Below are 24,840 nucleotides of genomic sequence, written 5' to 3' on the forward strand. Positions count from 1 at the left end.
AAATTTCTGTCTGTATGTTCCGTCTAGACTCGGAAACAACTCGGAAGGGTGGGCTCTCATACTCAAATAAAACGGAAATTTTTGCATTGCTCAAAATCTAATCGAACTCGAGAAATTTAAGGCTCTTCCATGAAACATTAGTCACTAACAATGCGACCAAAAACTATCTTTAGTAACACTAGATGATTCAGGGCGAGACGACCGCATCCCGCGAGTGTTGACGGTGACCCGCCGTGTGAAGCGCCGGCCATTGCGGAAGGGCAGCCCCCCGCAAAAATCACCTCTATTTAGGTTTGGTAATGGTATTCCGAGTGAGAAAAGAGGTCTTGAGAGCCCAGCCCCTACACGGTTTCGAACCACACGAGTGGTTCGACCAGGAACCTGGGGTGAACTTAGCCGAGGCCCCTCCGGCCTCTCATGTAACACTCTATCTCTTTTTTCTCCTGTATGGACTCATCACTGCGACCAGTATCGTTTATCTAATGTGATATCGCCCGAGTGTTTGTAGTATGACCCGCATTGCATTTCTTTGCTATAATCACTATTGAGTGAGCGATATGCTCATGTTGTTGTGCGTAATTGGGTTATACCCATCCTTAAATGCTTTCTCTGCTTTACCCACCTCGTTCCACATGACAGCGCTGTCCCCAATTATAGCCTCCCTGGCACAGCTAACCAGTGCATTTAACTATAAGGGTCACTGACATTGACAGTGCAAAGGCCTTATCGGGATAATATAGAATTCAGCATGAAGAGAGGGTGATTAGGGGCCTAAGAATAAACTCATCATGCTAGAGTCACTTTGACATCGAATGGCCTGATTCTAATAAGATTCGAACCCACGACCATTCGCTTATCAAAGCAGACTCAGTTGCTGTTCTAAACAAATAAGTGGAAGGAAGGTGATTGGTACGTCTTTATGACAGGAATGTAGATGAAGACATTCAACAGGCTACTTCAATTTGTGTACAATTGAATACGCACGCACGCAGGGTACAGTTAGTTATTATATAAGTAATTTTTTTATCATCGATTAGTTCCTTATGTAGGAGTGTGACCGCAAAAATCGGCTTCAAAAGCCACTATTTAATGGTTTGGAAAGAACGGAACGTTAGACCTAGTGGACGATAGGCAGGGATGTGATTTGTTTACTGATGTGCTAATGCACAATGAGAATTTTGATTAATGTTTAGTAAACTATTTAGTAATGTTTAGTAAATGTTTCATAAACATATTCCTAGATCGGTAAGTGAACTGTTTACTGGATTCTCAAAATTTCAGCAAAAAGAAACTCAAAGCATCGTAAACATACAGTGTGTTTGGTTGGAATAGCCGGAGAGAAAAAAACTTACCCTCTCTTTAAAGGCCCAACCAAAAGCGTATCAAGACGGACCAAGCGGAAGGTTTGATCTGATATCGTCACGCCGTAAAGCTGCTTCGCCGCAGGAGTTTTTACTAGCTCGCACTCCGCTAGCTAGGGCTGCAGTCGTTGGTTCTGTGTAAAATTGAAATTTTATCGCATCGTGCGTAGAGCCCGGAAAGTCGGTAATGATGACAGAAAGTATCAACTTTTTTCACGACTTTATTTGCACATTTAAGATCGACCGGCACAGACCGTTCGATTATTTACGAGAGTGCGAAGTCAACTGTAACGGTTGCCGACCGTCGTCGGTTCAGGATCTAAATAAAGTTTAGATGGGGTTTAGTGACATTTTCACTACAGCAGTCGATGCTAACTCAGGATCGGAAACATCAATCAACCAGTAAATATTTTGTTCGAAATTTTGTTCTTTTAAGTTTTCGAAAATATTACGACAGCGAACAGAAAAAAGTTCCCGTAGAAGAATCCAATAAAACATACCATGACCAAAGTTTGCGACGACAAACATCAACAACTCGTTTCGGTTTTGTGATAAGAAAGAACAACACACTTAACAAGTACAGGGTCGTAACAAAGTTCCATAATCTGTTGTAATTTATGTCACTTCGCAGTCCACTTACCATAAGTGTTTTCCCTTCCTTCCCGAAACTGGAGGTGAATTCCCACCCATTTAGCCTTTATTATCGACAATTAGCTTGAACGAAGAAACTTTTCCGTTTTGCGGTTTCGCACTCAGCGGGTAAGTCGGATTTTTCCCACTTTTTCATGTTATGTTCGTACGTTCTCTCCTTGCAGCGCCGATGAAGGCTTCGACGGAACTTATCCAACCAATGTGGTGGTCCGAAATAACGGTTCCTGTCTGTACGTGCCGCCAGGTATTTTCAAGTCCACCTGCAAGATCGACATCACCTGGTTCCCGTTCGACGATCAACGGTGCGAGATGAAGTTCGGCTCCTGGACGTACGATGGCTTTCAGGTGAGTGGAAAAAAGCAGTGGAAATTTATTTCATTTTCTTGCCAGTAAGAATAATCCAGCGAATGAAGTTTGGCTCGTTAGTTTCAATTATAGAACGAAGCTCCCCAGGAAACGGGGGAGCCATTTTGGAACAACATAATCAAAGCGAGCTGCGGCAAGCGACGAATCTCCAGCGAGGCTCCCGTCACAGTTTCAATTGTAGCAAAAACTTGTGTACAGAGAGCTCAAATTAATGGCTTTGTGTAGACCGTAATGAACATGGAACTGTGGTCGTTATTTAATGGGAATATTGTTTCTATACAAGTGATTATAAAGTCATAGTAGAAATAATACAATAGGTATACAATTGCTAAATGATTTTTTTTTACATTTGAATAATGAAAATCGAAACAATTTATAAAATGGCTGCTATTATATTTTTACAGAATGTTGTTTTATATTATTTTAATTGCTCATTGGAACTTATCGGTGTTTGCTTGGTTGGAATCGATGTCGGATAGGCTACTAATTATTCGAAGTATCCAACCAGCTATTCAGTGCTAGTTTTCCTCTGGATACGAATTGAAATGTTCATGTGACCATACTAACACTACTGACACTGGCAATTTGTGCTCGGAACAGGCAATCGCTTCAAAATCTAAATATCAATATTGTCCGCCGACAACCGAGCGCACAATAAAAGCCCACCGCTTACAAAATTTGCAGAAATAAATTGCCCCATTCTTTTGCGCTTTCGAAGCTAGGTCAACAGCATTACCACTGCAATATGCCTGTTGCCAAAAAACGGATCCAATCGTGCAACCCCAACTGCTGCCCGCGCTGCCTACCGAACGATACCATTATTTGCCGGATTATCGCAGAACGGCATCAATAATGATAAAACCCCACGGAACATCAGATAATTCACCCGAGCCGGTATTTGGCACCGGGCAACACTAACCGACGTATTCCGAGGATCAGGACTAACTATGGAAAATCTCCGCGGTAAAATAACCATCCTCATCGCTGTGCTCTGGTTCTTCTTGAAAAGAACCAGCATATAAAACATAATTTATTTTGCCTGGTCCTTCGGCCGGATCGAACTAGGACGGCTTCCCCGCCCTAGTGGGTGGCACAATAAACTGCCGGTGGCCGTCATTTCGTGTTTCAACGCTCGTGCTTAGGTTGGCTGTAAAGTCAATTCTGTCTGTATTGGGAAAGTTACAGGTTAGCGAGCTATCAAAGTTCGCTCATCCTGGTTTATCATCATTGTCATTGCTCGAGGTTTGCACTTTCGCGAGGGCTGCTACCAGATGTGTCGGTCAAATGACGTGATAAAAATGTGAAATACATCAAACAATTCAATTAATAGACCATATTTGTAAGTCGAATCGACCATAAAGGCTAGAGCACTGTTTCTGTAAACTGATATTCTTAAAAGAATATAAAACCTACCGAAAACAGTGGCAATGGCTTCGTTCATCTTGTAGACCAATATTTTTTAATTAACCAGGAATGTTTACAAAGAAAAGTACTTATGTGTACTATTGATTCCATTTAAAACTGAGCTCTTAAATAGTGCGCAATGGTTTGTAACAATGCGGTTTTGACATCATTGTAGAATTCAACGAATAAGAGCGCTAAAACAACAGAACAATTCAAATAGAATCGTACTTTTCGTTGCACTTATAATTGCACAATGCGCTGTATTGATCATTTTAGTTAAAGTTCACAAAGATCTAAGTCCCTTTTGCCTGGTACGTTTGTATCGTGCAATCCATAACTTTCCATCCGAAGCAGAGGGTAAAACATCGCAACATTTCACGGTGAATAGTTTCGTCAACATTGACTCTCACTAAAGCTTAGAGTATCAATGAAAATCGGATTCCGATAGCCTTTGTACTAGAGATGACATTCCATTCGTCGAGGCTACCAGACGACAGCAAAAGTCCCTCTTGCATGCACTGAACCAATGACAGTCGACGGACAGCAGTATTGTACTATCTTTTGCATCAAACGATTGCCTGTCCGGTGTTGGCAAGATGCCGACAGACATAATGATAAACACACATATTTGTGTCCAAGTGATTGCAAATTTAAATAATCTGTTTACGGTTCTGCTTCTGAAGTGCGGTTCGTCTATTCGATATAGAACAGAAATCGATTTACCCTTTGCTTTAGTCGAGATTGATGTTGACGCATGGTAATCAGTAAACTGGAAAGTTTTCTCATTAATTCATGAAAGCGTGAGTTGTCGACACTACTCGCATTTGACCTCTTTTCTAATCTAGAATTAAACTGGTACTGGAAAAACTTCCTCATAATTACCCAAAAGCCATTACAGCCATCTATTATCTGCCCTTCTGGCAGGGCACCCATACGACAATTACATTTGTCACTCTCCAGATTTTGCCCCGGAAGCAGGTGAAAGCTTTGCGACTTCTGGGCTATCATTTTCGCAACATTTTCGACGAATGCCCGCTACCCATCCATTCTGTTTTTCTCTACCGTTAGGTATGTGGATGCCATTAGTTTGGAGAGGCTATAAATCTCTTCTCACTTCTCTCAGCCGGAAAATCATCAAATTGTGCGCGGTACTGACCGGTAGGTAGGGAAGCGCTAAAATTTTTGGCTTTCGCAAAATCACGTTGGCTGGTGTTGGAATATCAAGTGACAGCAGAAGAGGAGGCAGATATTCTCAATTAAGATGCCGCAGACAGTGCATATATAATAGTCGCACCTGTTGATTCAAGTGCTTTTAAATGCATTTAATTTTGATAGTCTTAGATCTTTCGCCATTAATCGCCCGTTCAGGAACCTTAATAAAATGATAACAGGCTGTATTATTTTATTATCAACTTCTTCGTGCTACAATGGTTGTTATATAAATTAGATAAATTATAAAAACCGTTCATTGATATAAATTAATGCTAGTCAGTGGTTAAAATAACAAAAATTATAACTAAACTTCTAATTAATACCTGATTCATAATAACCCCTAAAAAAGTTTGCGTAACATTGTTAGCAGTGGAACCTATATTGCTCATTTGGGACTCAATGAGTTACATCTATCCAAATCTATTACAAACTGTATCACTACAATTTTTTGTTTTTACTTCCTGATTATTCAGTTTATTCGCAAAATGTATTTTAAATATCAGAATTTGTATAAGCAACATTTTTTCCATTCAATTCTACTGCTAATATATAGTAGTACATAGAATTGAATGGAAAAACACAATCTCGGTTACTTAAAATTGAGATACTGTTGAGACGTTTATAATAACTATTTTGGTTTTTTTTTCATGCCAGAAGGGGATTGCGTTTAACAAGCCACTGTGACAGTCTTCAACTCTTTTGATTATATCAGAATGTGTCATATCTTGTTACGGTCTCTTGATCGGACAATTTTAGACCGGCTGACATGAACACTGAACAACGACCACGCGTCTCTATTTGGCTTCACCAGCTGCGCCAACATGTAATTTCATTAAAATATGAATGAGTTAGATGTAAGTTGAATAATTTTTTAATTTGAGACTCTCATTTGCCTCTGGTCTAATAAAGTAGTTGTCCGTTGTCCCACGTTCGAAATTCGGCTGGAAACAATTTTTAAAGTCAATAGCATCGTAGCACTAGTCCCGCAATTGTCCGGCACTCTAACAGTTGGCTATGAAGTCTGTCGAATAAAAACAGAAGATTCCATTCATTTTCCGAATTGTATTGTATTGTACCTAGGCTTTTTAAGAAATGCCAAATAAACTAGACCATTCCAGTAAACGCTGTTTTGCTCCAATGAATCAATTTGCATCCTATTGACCCTTTAGGGCTAATTGTGTCATAGATCGTTTCCGTTATCCAAGCACATTGCTTTCTGGCATGCTGTGCGATATCATACCAGAAGACATTCCACCAGTCTTGTCATAAATTGTTCCCGCAAACGTCGCTTAGTACCTACCCGTGAGGAAATTTTATGGCCTCCTTCTGACTAAGACATTATTTTCAATATTTTTGTCATGATTTACTACGTTTATGTACGTGAACCCGGCGACACAGCATATCGAAAGCATATTTAGCAGCATTTTGTTCGATTGGTCGTTATTCGACAATTGAACAAACATAAAAAATTTGTTTTTGGTTTGCTGTGTGCTAGCTCGCAGCAATGCACTGAACACAGGAAAAAAGGGCCCCCTCTGAAAGTAATTTTACGAAATATATTTCCATCCGCAACAACAGTATGGCAGTTGGAATTGATTTTCGTATAGGTAGTTATTTATTGAACGAATTTCAATATAGCGTGAATTGGAAAATTTATTCCTAATCCAGCACATATACAATGAAAAAGAGAAACGAATACAGTAAGTTACATAAGTTGGTAGGTGGTAGTTTAAATAGTTTATGCTATAAAAGAATGTTGTTTAAAAATGTCATTTGTACTTCTCCCCACAACTCTAGTTTTTCAGCAAATGAAAATTGTTATACTGGTAAGCTCATGTTCTTAAAAATTTCAAACAAACTATTATCCAACGATTTCCGGAAAACCACAGCCCACAGGAGCAGGAACAGAATTCGAAGTATTTCAAGTGAAACACTCATACCAAAGGTCATGCTAGAAAAGTTCTTGGATCATGTTGACGATCTGCTATGATGAAGCTTGCACCAAAGTCAAACCAGAAATATTTAACCACAAATATGCATCAGCATACAAAGTACAGGCAAGCGAGTTTGTGCACGGCCGAATAAAAGTTTCTTAGTATGGCAGTCACCAGCAACATAGGAACTGAGTGCTGCCTGAAACGTGACTCGCTATTTGTGCATCAACTAGGTATCAAGCATATTATTTCTGTACATTTTATTATCAGTATTTTGCTTTCCAGTTAGCCTCGAAGTACACTGGCTATCATACAGTTTTGAGCTGAAGGGGCTTGGAAATGTTGTACACACAATTCTAGGTTTCCCGTTTTGACAAAAAACTCCATTGAAAATGTTTCTATTTTTGAATACACCAATTTTTGGAAAAAATAGAACCATATTTCCTCAGCAATCAAGGAGAAATACAGATTGTCACCAAATTTTCTTGACTAAACTAGTGTTTTTTAGTCTTTTGACCTTGAAATGCGGTCAGGCATATATTAATATTTTTTTGATACGATGGTTCTACAATTGATGCAGGGACGGTAAGGGAAAGTAATGAAGAAGGATTTTTTGGGAATGGAGGAGAAAGAGTGGAAAGGACCCCTTCCTAGGGGGGGGGGGTAATAGGTAGCTACGCTTAACAAGTTGTCTTTGTGATTCCTACCTTTTGTCCAATGCTGGAAGGTGCATGGGTCGAACCAAGCTATAATCTGAGATTATAACCGGATTTGAACACACAACACCCGCCAGGGCATGTGGCTCGTTGGTACCCGTGTATCTATGTGTACTAATTTTTTTACAGACAGAGGAGGAAAACTATGTTTTACTTTTTTTTATTATTTGTCAATTTCTAACCTTTAACTGACAAAAATTTTTCGATAGTATTATTTTTCGTTCCTGAGTTACGCTGAATAATTGATGACCGGTCATGCAACGTCATTATTCGAACCCAGAGCTTAACTTAAGTTTATTTGGGAGCAGTTATACGTACTTGATCCTTACCTTATAAACTAAATAGTTGGAAAGGTCATTGTACTAGCCCCGCAATTCTCGTGAACGCTAACAGTTGACTGCGAAGTCTATCGAACATAAAAGCAGAAGGCCAAATTCAGTCAAAATGTATTGCTTTGCTTTACTTTTTTTGTATATACAAATATTTATTAAATGGTAGTAAACATGGCAAATATTATAGCTCTATCAATAGGAGCAGAAAAAGTGCTACATTCCCCTTTATCATAACTTGACTTTCTATTTTTATTCGGCAGACTTCGCAGCCAGCTGTTAGAGTATAGGACAATGGCGGGGCCGGTGCTATGATCCTGTAGACTCTAACAGCCTCTCCCAGATGAGATTCGAACATGCGACGACTGACTTGTTAGACCAGCATCGTACCTCGAAGCTATCTGGGAGACTATCAATCACCAGAATAAAATTGGCTGAGTGAATATTAGATTGATTAATTAATTGATTGTATCACTCAACGTCTTTCTTATTTCAATTTGTGACTTTCATTGAATTGCTCTGAAATCTTTGGCAGCATCTTTGTGATCCACAAAGGACATCACTGCCAGTGTCGATTGTGAATACAAATCAGTCCCAACCAAATATTTAAGCGCACAATTGGGAAATGCATGGACCCTGAAGGACTTCGTGACAGCCTAGTTTTACGCCAACAAGCGCAGGAAGCTCGACTTTCATACTGACAACTGTAGAAAAAGCAGCAACGGAACAATATACAGCAACCGACAGGTTTACGGTCGAGAAAATGGAAAAGATGAAGAAAAAATTAATTTCCCGCTATTGTGCACAAATAATCTCGTTATAATCTCCTTGCAGTTGTTATGCTGCGACAACTTAGTATTGTGGTACGTACTGCCAACTAAAAGTTACTTTATTCACACGAAAGCGGACCAGCGAAGAAAAGTGTTGCGCGCAAAGCGTGAAATTTGATCCAAGACTGAACGTTACCGGATAAGACGGTATTCTGTGCAGCGCTGAAGCCCTTGGCAGAAGAAAATAAATACAGATTACAAGATTACAAGTCGTACGCTATCGCTATCTGCATTGTCGTCATTCACAGCGGGGTGGCATCATCTGAATATAACGTTCTTTGATTTATTCTTTCCTATCGCCGTAGGGGGGAGGTGTTGCAGTCCTTTATGCACTGTAGAGAGCAAGCATCGAATCGCGCCAGAAAGCTAATTTAAATGTGCAATACGATGCGGCAGATTAAGTTTTGACTTCAGTTGGCGTGAATCCTGAACAGTGCAGATAACGCGGCTTGGCTGTGCTTACTGTTGGTTGGCCAAGTGCCAAACTCGGAAATGTCAATAATTCTGCCAACAGAAGATCCTACGGTAGGAAGAGATTTCGAAATATGATGCGTCCGAAAATGCTTCTTAGTAAATTCACAGTGAAAATAGCAACATCAAGTCCTGTCACGCTGTTGTTATTAGTCAATTGTAGTTCTGGATATCTTCGATTACATTTTACGTTATAGAGAGAAAAAAAATTTGAATATGTTGAAGAGAATCTGCGGATCATTCGGATCGGAATCAATACTTGAAATTTTAAGCTATGATACTTACAATCAATTTTAAGGAAGTTGAATAAGTAATCTACAAGGCTTAACAAATACATACAGAGATATTTGTAAAGAATTGTTCTTTGTTCATTGTACAGTGTGACACATATATATTCGAACAAAAATCATTTTATGCTTGCAGCGGTATACACAATTAATACAATCAAACTAAGACCATGTGGGTGTGGCATCATGACTTAAGTCTTACTTGATATAGTTTCATTTTCGTATTGTGTCTCGTTCGGTGTGTACGTACCAGAGTTTGAGTTACGGTCGTTGATAATAAATAAATTGTGAAACGGTGCTACATGCGGCACTATTTTTCGTGACCTCAATCATCACGGCATAAAAAGAGAATTTGTATACTATACACTAAAAAGATTTGTTGAGACGGAATCTGTAGCAACCGGAAGAAAACGAAGCGTTAGAACTGCAGAAATCGAAAAGATTGTTCGAGAACGAATTCGTCGCAATTGCGACCGGTCCGCACGGAAAATTAAATATCAAATTTGCCGAATATCAAAAGGAATCAGTTCAGCCGAATATCAAAAGGAAATCTTTTCGTCGAATTTTTAAAATGGATCTGGACATGAAAGCATTTAAAAAACGTAAAATCCATGGATTAACGGAAGCAACAAACCAAAAACGGCAGGAAAGATGCAAACTGCTGCTCTGTTGGCACGGTGTTTCAGAAGTGATCTATTCTGATGAGAAGTTTTTTGTTCTTCAAACGCCGCATCATGCTCAAAATGATCGGTTGTGGTCGGTTTCGATCATGGACGTTCCAAAACACAAACGGGATGTACCACGATACCAAAATTCATCAGCGGTCATGTTATGGGGATGCATTTTAAAGAAATTCAGCCTTAATTTACAAAAATATATGACTTTGTTTTTGTTCGAATACATATGTGTCACACTATAGTCACACGAAAAGAAAATCTTTTTTAAGACGAAGTGACATTCCTTATGACGAACCTTACTTATGGTGCAAGGACTAAAGAGTTTCACTAAAAATGTAAAAATTTTACTCTACTGTTTATAGTGTACACATGTACAAACATTAAACATAAAATTTGTCACCTAGAATATGTACCTATTTGCAGTTCTAATTCGTATAAAAACTCAAAATGAACTCAAAGTGTACTGAAGTGTTCGGAGCGTCTTGGTAGAATACGAAACCTGAAATTAAGGGAAAGAAAAAACTTTTTCCAAAATAAATTCCACTATTAATATTTATTTGGACGGATACGCATTTCGCCTACGACATGCAGGCTTCATCAGTGTCTGTTTTCGAAAACAAAAAGTTCGAAAGGAGATCTACAACCCCATTCCTTGTTGACCGTGTGGTAACTTCAATTTAGGCCATTACAAATATATTTTTCTGCTATAGCGAAAACCAAATCTATTCTTGCTTTTAGTGCATACGTTATTATTTTCCATGCAAAAATCTACGAAAAAAGACAAAAACTGAAGAAATTTTTTTGGAAGATTTTCGGAAATTTCATTGTTTGAATTTTCATTTCTGTATCGTGCTAGAAGCGGTAACTCAACTCATACACTCATTTTTCGAGTTTTTCAGGCTGTAGAGCCCACGGACAATTGAGTTTATAAAAAAATTTAACTCATATCCTACAAATTATTTTTTTGCCCCCCGATCTTTCAAGTCAATTTCCCAGGGGGGGGTGACAAAAGCTTTAAAAATAATTTGCAATGGCCTTACCAATTGTGCAACGAATGTTCCATTCTCAGCGGTTGAAAACGTGGCTGGGCAAGCTTACAGGTCCAGTTTCAAATTGAGGTTAGTCCTTCGGCTGATCCCAGTTAGGCGTGCTGGGATCGAATTTCGCTTCCATGGGAGTACTTAATTTATCACCTTTCTTGCTGGAGCCTATCCCAAGCGCAAACAGAAATGTTTATTTTATATTTTGCTAAACTATAGCAGAAAACGAGATACTTGGTTTCTACCGCTGCTACAAGGCAATTACAAAATTATGGTTCTTTTCTCACGGAGCACGAAACAACCGCACCCACATCAGACTACAAAACAGGTGCAATATATCTATACTATTGACGCAGCGGAACCAATTAATGCTAAGTGAGAAAGGATCGTGTTTCACCGCTCCAGTCGTAATTTATAACGTTTTTCTAATTGTACTGAAATGTAGCGCAAGATGGTAGCTTTGAAATAACGTATATAAATAAGTGTCGAAACGAAAACCGAACAAATATTAGTGTCAGGTAAACGCAAAATTATTCCACTTAATACATTTACCCTTATGACTGTGCTGTTACTAGTAAACGGTAGCGATATGCAAAACACACTTTACCCAACATTGACAATTCACCTTGTACACAATAACCAACAAAAAACATATACATAAATGAAACATAAAAATCAAACACAATACAAATCATCAGCTAACAGGTCCCGAGTGGGCTTATTGTGCATTTAACGGCAGTTTTCTCTGCTCATTCGGTCGGTAGCCAATCAGCATTCCACTGCTTGTTCTATTTTTGACAGAAGTTTCATGACCACTGGCAATTGGTAATGAAATGCAACGAGACCCGAAACAGCAATGCTCTGCATCTCGACAAGGTGGCAAGTCCTAGTGGCTGGTATGCAAATTATCGGTCGTAAAAAGAAATGCTTGCTATCGCTCTACCGAGGATATATCTACATACTCTGGCGACACTATTAACACGGCAGGTGTTTATGCTTCAGAGCAGCGGTCTGTGCAAGTGCAAATTAGGATAATGATGTTCCACTTCGCGACAGTCAAACATAAATTCACCGCCAAATAGCAATTGAATTGGGAAACAGTAGGTAGGTATGCAATGCAACAGTTATTTCTCATAAATGCTGTTCCACTTCGTACCTTGTACGTTGTTGTAGCTTGTAATAGAAAGTAAAGATGGAATAAAAAATATATATTTCGCACATGCTTTCTTGACGGACAGTTTTCTTTTGAATAGTTTCTATGCTGACGCTTCTGTGCATAAAATCCGATACAGATTCATTGCTTTCCACCCACCAACAAATTATACGAACAACCATGCCTCTTCAATACATTGCAATAATTCTACTGGAAACAAATCAGTGCCTTAGATAAGATCTTATTCAGATGTGATAGTAAATCTTATGGTGAAACTCTCATGTATGCTCGTAAGCAGTCTGACAGACGTTAACAGCGGAGTTAAATCAAATCCATCATCGTGTGTCATATGTCCGAGTGTTCGAAAACAGAAATATTGTTGTTGTCATCAGTCCGGCAATAATAAACAGTCCCTTGGAGCTGCTTTAATATTTCATTCAGTAACTGATATACAACAAATCGGATGCAGGTTGCTTACAGAAATCGGTTCACCATCATCCTGGGAGCATCCTCAATATTTTGCAAACGTGCATCTTCCATCTCGTCAACGTAATTATGCTGCCGTGGGAGGGAATACCGTCGCCAGCAGCAACCAGATAGCAAAAGCGAATGATACAAAAAGCGACCCATTTATTTCTATTACAACAACCAGAACCAGATACAGTTGGACAGCACAGTCGCTCCCGCTACTCGCAGTGCACAAATTTATTTATTCGCAAGGACTGCGAAAACGGCACTTGCTGGACATAAACAAGTACATTTTGCGAACTTGATAGGATTAAGCAAGTCTAGTAACGTGGCTACCATCCAAAAAAGATCCAATTTTGGTGTTTCTTTCGTGCGAATGATAGGCGACAATTTACGGTACATTAATCCGTTAAGGTCTCATTTTTTTTCATCCAAGCCTTAAAATATGCAACTTAATATAATCACTTAACTCCACTTTCAATTATTATCAACAAAACGCCATGCACCACCCATTGTGTAATAACAGTGCTTCGATTTGGTTTAATTGACCATCACTTTAGTCTGGCTCGAACGAGTGAACAAACAAAATGACCAACTGCCTCTGCTAATTAGAAATTCAATGCAATTCGCCTCAATTAACTCGAGTACAAAACAAACACTGCACCGAGCGCCGCTTCGTGCCAATCAGACTGCATAAAAAACTTTCCGTATTCCAACAGAATGGAACTCCCGGACAGCCTATCGAAACTCGTTGATTCCGTAGCGAACCGTGGCCGTGTTAAATCGCAGGATACCGAAAATATGTACTCATTATACGGCACCAGTGCTTTATTAAAAGATTTTTATCGCCAACCGCTAGAATGTAAAATCACGCCAGTTCCCGGAGGATTGTCACGCTGCGGCGTCTCTCGTTACAAACCGCATTGCCGGACATGCAAATCGTGGTCGATGCCAAATCCGTGCATATCGGCGATGGCAGCTGTTGAGCTTTCCTGGCTCTCTCCTCCTCCTTCTCTCCCAGTTAGGAAGCATAATAATGATGGCTACATTCAATGCATCCAACCGACGCCGGCTTTAACTGCCTTAGGTGCCTAGTGCGATCCGTCGGTTGGAAGCGCCAGTCGTGACAGGCCCCTGGACGGGAAAACTGGAACACAGTGAACAATCAAAGTCCTGAACAAACGAAGCGCGGCAAAAGTGGTGAAGGCTGGGAGTCACTGAACCGTTTTCCGTTTTTCCAACAGCCTATTACCTATGCTGAGAACAAATGCAGGGAGCAGAGAAAGAGTGCGATGGGAAACGAGCTAAATTTACATATCGCTACGGCCGCAAAATCGTTGGCATACGGCATCGCGCACCGGGTCCGGAACAGCTGTAGGCATATCCGTCGAAATTATCGTTTTGCATACCGTTGCGAGGCCGCGGCCTAAAAGTCGCGCCTGTTTGTGCGCGTCTTCATTAAAATTTGTGATGATTTCAGGATGCTTTCGTCTGTATAGAAAGGAAGTGAGCGAAATGACGAACATAACATATGGGCAAATTTGGAAACCTATCAGCATAGGTATATGCTCGTGACGCATGTACAGCACGTTGAGGCTGTTGGAAATCTGGTTGAAAATCGTTTGCCACTAGAAAGTTTGGTGCTCTAAGTCGAGATCTCTGTTCGCTGAAATAAATATGAGTTGAAAATAAAAAAATAAGCTAGCATTTTACGCTTTCTGTTGATGACACAATAGGCACAATAAGCAATTGCTTTGGAAGTCAGAAATAAAATCAAAGTTGTGTTACAAAAAGGCGATTTATTATATTTTAGGATTTGAATTAGGTCTAAGAACTGTGACATACATAGTAACACTATGCTGGAAATTACTCATACCTGTAGAATGTTATTAAATCCTGATTCTTGAAACAGTTACCAAATAGTTCATATTGCAATTGAGTTTCTGATTATGACTTAAGCAGTCGCGTCGAGTAGTTACGTCAAGCAGTCGAGTCGAGCAGTCGGATGTAGCAATCCGGTCGAGTAGTTAAGTCGAGCAATCCAGTCGGACAGTCAAGTCAAGCTGTCCAATCGAGTGACTCACGTCGAGCAGTCGAGTCGAGCAAGAATCGCAGCTAGCTCCCTACGTGTTTTGTACAAATTTGATCATGGGTTCTATTCTCAGTCACCTCACTGCTCGACTTCTGGATTGCTCAATTGCTCGACTGCACGGACTCATTACAGCTAAAGTGTGGAATAAATTCATGCTAAAATCTCTGAACATCCTGTGGCCTGATTCTACTATGATTCGAGCCCACTCACTTGTCAAAGCAAACTCGGTTATCTTGTGACTATAGAGTTTTCTCTATTAAGGGGGATGACAGCATGACGATAGCATAACTTTGCAAAATATGAAGTCTTCTGGCGTCAAATTCTTTGTAAATGACATTAAAATCCCTTTCGGAAATTTCCGTTCCAGGAGTCTCTTCGTGACGCCTCAAGAGCTTCGTTTTAGTTTGATTTCGGCTTCCTTCTATAAGTCATGCTAACATTCAGAGCCAGCATTAAATTTCCTTAAACCAACTTTTTGCATATCCGCGAGCCACACGATTAATCTGCAATTTAGCTAGTTATTCCATAATACGTCGTGCAACCAAGTTTTAGATTTGAATTCTGAAAACAATAATCAAGAACAGAAGTACCGTGATACATAGAATATGTACATACATGCGAATGCTTATGAATTAAACACGCACACTACCCCTATCATTCGGCAAAAGGGCGATTATGCCATGGTCTCTGCTGTTTAGCAGAACAACTCACTGAGACCGCTGATATGTAGCAGCTTGCGAAATATGTTTTTCATGTTTACAGACGGTATTTCGGACTCTGTCGCCGCTGGAACCGACAGCGTACAGTGCGAAATGGTCAGAGCACTATGTCAAAATTTAAGCATTTGTGTTGGGAAGACACAGGATAAGCTAATCGTTTAGGTCCGTATTCGGAACTGTTTGCCAACGAACGACATTTCATATAACAATATACGCACATTTATTATCGGAGCATATAAAACATTTGCTCGCGTTTTGTCTGTACAAAACTCTCTCACAGACAAAAAAGAAGATATGGTGCATATGGGTAGAATAATTGCATTTCTGCAGCGCTAAAACCAGTTGTAATTTTAAGATTAGAAACAGAAGTTTCTACTGGTGCAAGTAGAACAGGGAACATTGAATGAATTGCTTTCAGTTGTCATGTCTCGACGTTCAGCCTTTGGCGTTCACATTACAGACGAAGGTAGTACTGCCTTTGATAATGGTATTTTTCGTTCGTTTGCAAATGTTACACAAGGAAGAGCTTATTTTAACTGGAGTTATAGACGATAGAAGGGATAGAAGCAGACATAAACAAACAATTTAATTTCCGTTTATTCTTTTGCGTCATTTAAAACAAATGAAAAATCTAATTGACTGAATTCCGCTACTATCAAATCATTTACAGACGGTAACTTTTACATCTGATCTACCTACTTCACTTCTTCTATTGGATCTTATATAAACGAATCATGTTTTCAATAAAATATCAATGTTCATTTGCACCGACAGTACGTTGCCCGGAGCTGTGTCTGTCCTTCTGATGGTGATGGGGGTTGAGTCGATGTTTGAATGAATATTATTGAATAGCTGGATTATGGTTTGGTGTGTCTGTGACAATCTTAGGTCTGCTTTACCGCATCGTTGCCGCAGTCGATGCTCCTCGTTTATCGCCGCAAATTTCTGCACTGCACAGGAAAAGTCGTTCTGAATTATTGTCAAAGGATAGTTTCTCTTGAAAGGGAAGACGAGCTACGCCTGCGGTAGATTTATCGAGGTTCAGTACTCGTCACTACTCGAACACAGATAAGGATAATTGTATTGATCCTGATAGGTTGCATCCTCAGCAAGAGTACCATTTTGTTCGTATGTTTGCGTGTGTCAGAGCAAAATGGAAAGGTTGTTATTTTTTAATAAAATAGCTTGCTTTTTCTATCCCCTTTAATAAAAAATTTGCATGGAGCTCAGTTAGTTTCTTTCTAATTCGTAGGAACGTTGGTTCATTGTTCGGTTAAGTTATCTTAGAAAGTCGACTTCTGCCCGCCAAAATACATCATTCTTGCCCTTTTTCTATGAATGGGTAACGGAAACTGGTCTACAAACGCTATTATATCAGATGCTTCCTGCTCCGGAGCTGCTCTAAACCAGCATAGTTTTGTTTACTCCCGCTCCTAGTACCTTTTCAGATGCTACCACTTACAGTCATGATCAAACAATCAATAACGGCGTTAACAAGAAAAAATATGTCTCTATATTGAAATATTGAATTGTAGCAAAGTATCTGAAGTTTGATAGTTCAGTAAGTTATATTTTCAAACCTCAGGTACTACAATGTTTATTTAACAAAACATATCTTGAAAACTATTTTTATTTGATCAAAATAACTCATAAAACGTGAATTGTCTCAAAACTATCATTAGAAGTTCGACAAATTTTGCAAAACATATCCAAATTTTGCGTTTTTTTGTAACAAAATCAAATTCTATACATCATTTTAAACAAATTATGTCATATAAACTCTGGGGTTGCCGTTAAAAAGTTATTGCAAACTTTAAATCTAAAAATTATGTTTTAGGAGCATTCTACGTGGAGTGTCCGAGACCCTGGTAGTCTTCATTGATTTGAATCATTTGAATCATTTAAAAAAAAGAAGTTTTCGTAAAACACTTTTATTTTCTTTTGCTCGTAGCACCGGAAATACAAGGTTCAGAAAAAAAAACTATTTTCGCATTTTCTCAAAAAATACCCAAGGAATCAAAAAAAAATATAGGAAAATATAAAAATGAATATAGGAAACTAGATGTTTTATTTGTACTAACATCATCAAAATTATCCTCCCTTCCAATCCAATAGTATTTTAGTCCAATAGTATTTTAAAGTCGGCCCTGGCGTTTAGATATTCAGTTTTCAAAGTGATTACTGTACCTTTACACTATGATAGAAATGCGAAACAGGAGAAACACGAAAGCCATCACTGGAGTGAAGTGGAACACATAACGTCGAGCGAAGAGCAAAACCACTTCCATAACTCAGAGGCGTTTGGCCATATGATGTAATGCATACGTACCCACTGGCTGTGCCGGAGCAGCAGATTTCCAGTCAGCAACCGGACCAGAGAAGGATAACCTGACCGGTCGCCGCGAATGTGTAAAATTTGCATTTGGCAAATAATTTTAATTTCAAATGCTATTCTGTACCAGACACGCCCCTTGACTCTTAAATTTGTACATTTTAACCAGTTTCTCTATCTTGTTCTTCTTTTTACTACCCGCTCGATTACAGCTAGATTTGCAGCTGCAAGACGAGTCCGGTGGCGATATCAGCAGTTTTATAACAAACGGCGAGTGGGAGCTACTGGGTAAGTTGTAAGCTGTATAGAAACTACCATTATTCCGCTTTTACTCCATTTCCCATATCTGTTTCCCAGACCAATGTGAAATTATTTTTCGCACACAATTTTCTTCCATATTGACAAGCCTTTAGTCTCCGCGAAGAAAAACTAACAAGCGTCCCAAATAGCAATCTCACAAACTGCTGCTTAGAAAAGCAATTGTAATCCCAGCTGTTAGGAGCAACCAACATATTAACAAACTTTGGAAAAACAAACTTTCATTTAAGTTCAATGCTTGAGAAAATGGAACAGAACGAAACAATATCGGGTAAGCTGATGTTCATGCTTCTTTTCTTCTGTTCAACATCCACAGGAGTCCCCGGGAAACGAAATGAAATCTACTACAACTGCTGCCCCGAGCCTTATATCGACATCACGTTTGCCATTCTGATCCGGCGGAAGACGTTGTACTACTTCTTCAACCTGATCGTACCGTGCGTGCTGATCGCTTCGATGGCCCTGCTCGGATTCACACTGCCACCGGATTCCGGCGAAAAACTGTCCCTCGGTAAGTGATTTACCTACATTGTTTGCTTGATAGTTTATTTTCTGGTTTTCGGAGAGTAGAACAAGTCACCATCCATCTCCATTAAGCGACCTATTCGACTGATACCCGGTACTATTTTCAATTAATTGTTCGTAGTGTTATTTCCAGACGTCATTCAAAAAATTCCGCTTTTCCTAACGGTAATGCCTTCATCATAGTAGACCATCATCTGAATGACTAATTAATCTCTACCTTTTGTCAAGATAGGCCACAGGGACGTGCGTTATCCAATTATAATATAAAAATGTTCCGTTCCGAAGATGAATTTGATTAAAATCAAATTTTTCAGGTGGTGAAATTTGTAAACTGAATCCCGACTTCATAAAGAAATTGAAGCTTCAATATTACTGATCATCTAAATTCTAAAATAAACCATTTTATAACCTGACTACGCCCGGTCTGCCAAAAACGAATAGAGATTTCAAGTGACATTAGCAATAATGATAGTTTTACGTGTAGTTATGCCTTTTATCCGACCAATATGGCACAACCCCTCCGGGGCGACCGAGATTTGAGCTCAGATTAATCGTCAGCACTTTGCCTTCCACCGCATTAACAGTTTGACTGTGAGTGGAAACGACGTTGGTTCACTTCCAAAGTCACCATTTCTTCTTTGTGAACAACATCAGGAGCCAGACTGGAAAAAGTAACTACTCACACAAAGAGCAAATTGCTTCTATTACGTTTTAATTAAACTAATTGGATATCGAAGATAAGAAATTGGGAATAAGGTTGACAGCTGGAACATTGTGTGATTGAAATAGATTGGCACTACCGTAACGAGTTGGCAGTATTCGACTTTAGCAGATTACTGCATCCAAATTCACCCAGCAGAAACTCGAAACTTTTTTCTTTAGTTATTGGGCGCCGTGGAAAATTTTGTGAAAAGCTTTTTCCAACTGATATTTTCTCTGCATTGCTCAGAAAAGTTGTTTTTATATTAAACTCATATATTTTTTGCAAAAAACATTAACACAATAGGTGTGTAAGCAAACTGGTTAACTTGCAAACGAAAATAACTTATGAACGTCTAAAAAAGTAAACCTTTAACATAAAACCGCCAGACCTTCCAAATTCAATAAAAAATGATTAGAATGATACTTAGTTTTCCGCATATGAATGCGCATAAGTTTGCTCAACAATCGAAACTATGTCGGCTGTGGCTGGTTTTCGCCATCCTCAAATTTAAACAGAGCATTTTTGAAATAATGTCATGGCCTTTTCTCAGTGGGGAAAGTAAAAACAGTATCTCCAACCGATTTACTATGAGTGAATTCACCGAAGTGTACCACTGCAGATAAGCTTCCGAAACGATGAAATGGACATGTTAGCAATTGTCAACTCCAATATCTGCAGGCTGGCGAAGTTCTATTCTGTACGCTGCAAATCTCAACCCATAGAATGAAGCACCTTGCCAAACCTCGTAAAATTACAGCACCGCAAAATAGGGGCGCAGCAACCGCCCAGCAGCTGATATATCAGCTCAGAACACATGTTCATGAACACATAGGGAAAAAAATCACCTCCATAAGAAAAATTGCATTTGCATCGAAGAAAATAAATCGCAACCATTACCAGTTTCATTTCTTCGGTCGGACATCCAGCGAAGTCCGCATCCATCCAGGCGCTCGACTGCCGAAGCGGAAGACTGGCGTGTCTGCGCTGGCACTTAGCCAGCAACTCGCCAATGAGTCTTTGCCGAATCTGTTTCACCCTTTCCCCAGCACCAGGACGAAAAAATCCAAATTCAAGCTCTCTCATAGGCCCTGCCTCGTCAGCCCAGCAAATCCCTATGCTGCAACGGGCAAAAGAAAATTCTGCTCTTCTTTTTCTATCTAGCAGAGCTACGAAGCTGTGGAATGCAATTGCTGGTCGGCTTTTGCTGCAGCAGGACTCATTCCAAAGTAAAGAAAGAAAGACTCACTTTTTGGTGGGAAATTTTACCGAGCAGCAGCATACGCTGTTCTTTTGGAATTTCTAATTTATTGATCAAAAGGGAAAGAAGAACGACAAACTTTGCCTTTCGGATGATAATGTGGTCCTAGCGGAAGGACTGGTTTGGACCGGACGCGAAATTAAACGGACAACGGACGGGGAACTTATCTGGGACACATCTGCCTTCTGCCGAATGGCCCTACGTGCCGGATGGGGGAAACAAGAAACGAAACGAAACAGGAAGAAACAGGTTGAGGTGCAAGGGAAACGAAAGCATTTCTTCCGAAAATAATTCTGGGCAAATTTATTTCATTGGCCTTTGGTCCTTTGTTCGATTGCCTCTGTCTCGGAGATAGAATAGCAATCGAAATGCAAAGTTTGTGCACTGCAATAATTTATTGTTGGGAAATGATTTTCTCCCCATTTGTCGAATGCTGGTAGAAAGTGTCAAACAAGAAACAACAAATTGCATTGATATTTTCAATTTGATTGTATTAAATTGTATGCCATGGACTGGTAGGTATAAAAAACTTGACATAAATTGCTTATGGAATATTTACACAGAATAGTTGGTTGCAGAATAGTTTAATTGCTGCATAAAATTTAATAATGATAAAATTGAAAAATCCTGACCAATCATGAAACTATATCCTTAAATACCTATGTCATTGAACTCTTGAATATTCAAAATTTACTTGGATGCCTTTCGTTATGATAATAAATCTGGATACGGTATTGACTATTGAAGAATTGTGTGAAATCGTCAGCTACTATTTGAAAGCATATGGGGGAAGTAAATTTCTCATGATGGACAAAACTGACAATAATATACGAATGCTCGCATCCATACAAACTACAGAACTATAACCTTCTTGTTGGTACGATGAAATGCAGATTATTTCGAATTTCGAGCGATCTCCATCAGAAAAATTAATAAAATGGCTTATAGCTTAGATTATCAAACGAAGTAGATATGCAAGTCTTTGATTTCCTCATACATGTGTAAAATGTCATCAGCACTATCTACTGGCGGCTGGGTTTACTACACTATCATAGTCTTTGTATCGCCTTCTCAAGCAATCTCTCTTCTTCAAGCAATGCCAAATACAATTGGATTACATCATTGCCATAAAATAGGGAAAGATTAGACTTTCCATTTTGAGTCTATGCACTATTTGTTCATTATTATGACAGATACGCATTTCACATCCGACCTGCGGCTTTATTAGGGAAATAAACTCTCACTCGTTTTCGCATACGTCCACGTGCTAATAATGGTGTCAAGACCCGAAGATGGCAACTCTACTGTTTGTCATTATTTTACAAGAAATTGAAACATTTTATTTTCTTTTTTGAACCACTTGGAATTGTCGTGTGAACAACTCACTTCAGGCATCATTCCGCTGCCAGAGCTTGCCAGTTGAAACAGTTCCAACAAATTTCGGTTGAGCATTGCTTACGTTCCATAAATAAACAAACAACAAGCTTGAATTGGATGAGTTTGAATCTCTCTTTTGCTCTACCATGCACATGAGGATGGGTTAAAGGCTGCCATGCAATTTAATCTCCACTGCACTCCGATGAAATGGTTGGCACATCTATGTCATATGCTTCCTTTTATATGATGAAACTTTATCGAAATTTCATCAGTTTTGAGACAGTTTGCACTGAAAACAGAAAGCTAACGAACCGTACGAACGCACGCCGTACCACACCATCGTCGAAACTATGTACAACCCTTTGAGTGGAAATTTCGAATGACAATTACCGCACTCATCTGAGTAAGATCCAAATTATCAATTTTATCAAATTTGCTAAATGATTCACAAGTTACTTTCCATCTCCATCGTTGCTTCAATTATAGACGTTCTCATGCGAAAGCTCGGTTGTTTGCTCAAATAACATGACTTTAACTATGTATGTATATCGACCAACACAAGCACATAGCGGTAGTATCGCAAAAGACAAATGACAATGTTTCTCCACTTGTTCATACCTCAGGCTTGGGCTGTTTGCCATCGGAATGTTGTTTATGTCAGTTTACATTACACATACATGCCCCTCTTTCCACAGTCACGAGCTCTACTCAAGATGATCGCACTCTTATGCTTATAAGGACGAAGCAAGCATGCTTGATGTTTCAAAGAAGAGCTTCGACAAGGATCTTCATAAATGAATCCGACTGCTTTGTACGTGTACAAAGAGTAAGAATTCAGGTTGGCTGAAAATCGATTGTTGGCTTTTCCTGTTCACGTAACATGCATCACCTGCATTCGTTAATTCATATCACGTACGCAGTTTGCAGCGTAAAAATCAGAACTCTCACCTATATACCACCGAATCCTTTATTTCATGCTTCTAAACGCTCCAAGGTGTCAATTCTAACCGCATAATTTATGCGCGAACACGTTTTGGCAAATAATGTTGGTTCTGTGAACAGAACAGACACGCTTTTCAGCGAATCCTTCGAGTGCTTCTTGGAGCTATTACATGGTACTTCCTATATGATTTTGCATTTCTGACTCTCAAAGTCTAGATGCACACGATTAGTATAATTATTGTATAACATTTACATTCATCATCAAACGCCAATTCCACCGAGAGGAAAAGATCCCATAGTCAAATCAATAATAAAACCATTCGATACCGTCCCTGCATGTTATATACTAACCATGAATAAAATCTTCGTTAAAAAATACCACACGCACTCGTAAAACAGTGAATAACAGGCTTAAAATGGTCACCGGAATCATCGCTGCACAAATGCGGCAGCCTTGTGTACATTCCGACATGCCCGACATACGAAAACATGCAAAAGTTCCGGCGGCTAACGAACAACAAGTCCATGGTCGGAAGCCAAAAACATCCCCGAACTGGCTGAAAGAGTGACTTGGAGAAGGGTGGCTTGTTAGCCGCACACTTGCATCGCACCCAATAGAGTGGTTGGAGATGGATTATAAAACAGGCAACAACAGGGGACAAGGAATAGTGATGGGTCCGCAACAACAACAACAACAACAACAAACGACATTTTTGAGTGCCAACAAAGCGGTTGCGTTCGTTGGTCAAACATTCTTTGATCCAATTTGTGGTGACATAAAATGTTTACTAAGTTTGACTTTGTTTCAATTTTGTTTCACAGCAAAGAACTGAATTAGAAGCTTGGCATCGAGACCATTAAACATGCTTCAATACGATTCAGCAAATTGTTGTTACTGTTTGCCAATTTTTAGGGAAAATTCAGTTCTCATCTCAAATTTCATAATAATTAAAAATAATTTTTTGAACATTTTTGTAGAACTCCCGAATCAACGATTCAATTTCCATTTAATTCCACTACAGCAAATATTACCATACAGAAACGCGACACTGTACAACTGTCCACATTGAAAAAGTTTAAACATAGTAAGAAATATGCGTATCTGTAAGAAAAAAACGCAACATTTGTTAACTTTACTTGGCAGCTTTAAATGGGAAATTCTCTCAATTTATTCAATTATTTTAGGTATATATTTCCCTTTCATCTATACTATGGCGTGTACAACAATACGCTACGCTGCTACGTTGTGATGACATAAAATGAATAATTAAAAACAGATTTTTTTCTTTAGATTAAAGAAAACGCTAAAGAAAATACTTAAAATCCTAACACAATCTTATTAGTTTCATCAGTATCATTCTGTTCCATTTGTAAAACTGAGCAGTAATGGGCCTTACCGTAACTCAAATACGATGAGGACTATGGAGTGGACGACGACGGCAACAATGTAGCAACAAAAATAAACAAGTAACGTTTAACGAAACATAACCAGAATTAATTTCTGGTTTAATTTCCCTAATTACTACTCTCGCACCGACAAACAGACCGACTGACCGACCGGCCAGCAGCCAGCCTATCTACAAGCGGAAATAGAACTAGGAAAAAACTCTGAGGATAATAAAACCAAAGCAGGGCTACGCAGCCATTCGGACTTCTTTTTTGTTTCGAATAGATT

General features: G+C 39.2%; 1 protein-coding gene across 1 annotated transcript in view; it reads left to right on the forward strand.

Annotated features, from left to right (window-relative positions):
* The window catches only part of LOC128743541 (neuronal acetylcholine receptor subunit alpha-7-like), a 129,121-nt gene that overhangs the window by 99,433 nt on the left and 4,848 nt on the right, over positions 1-24,840 (forward strand). Inside the window, exons 5-7 of the mRNA XM_053840142.1 lie at positions 2,177-2,357; positions 18,255-18,330; positions 18,677-18,871. Coding sequence (XP_053696117.1) covers positions 2,177-2,357; positions 18,255-18,330; positions 18,677-18,871 — 452 coding nt within the window. The remainder of the gene's footprint in view (positions 1-2,176; positions 2,358-18,254; positions 18,331-18,676; positions 18,872-24,840) is intronic.

This window comes from Sabethes cyaneus, chromosome 1 (genome assembly GCF_943734655.1).
Source record: "Sabethes cyaneus chromosome 1, idSabCyanKW18_F2, whole genome shotgun sequence".
Taxonomy (NCBI): Eukaryota; Metazoa; Arthropoda; class Insecta; order Diptera; family Culicidae; genus Sabethes; species Sabethes cyaneus.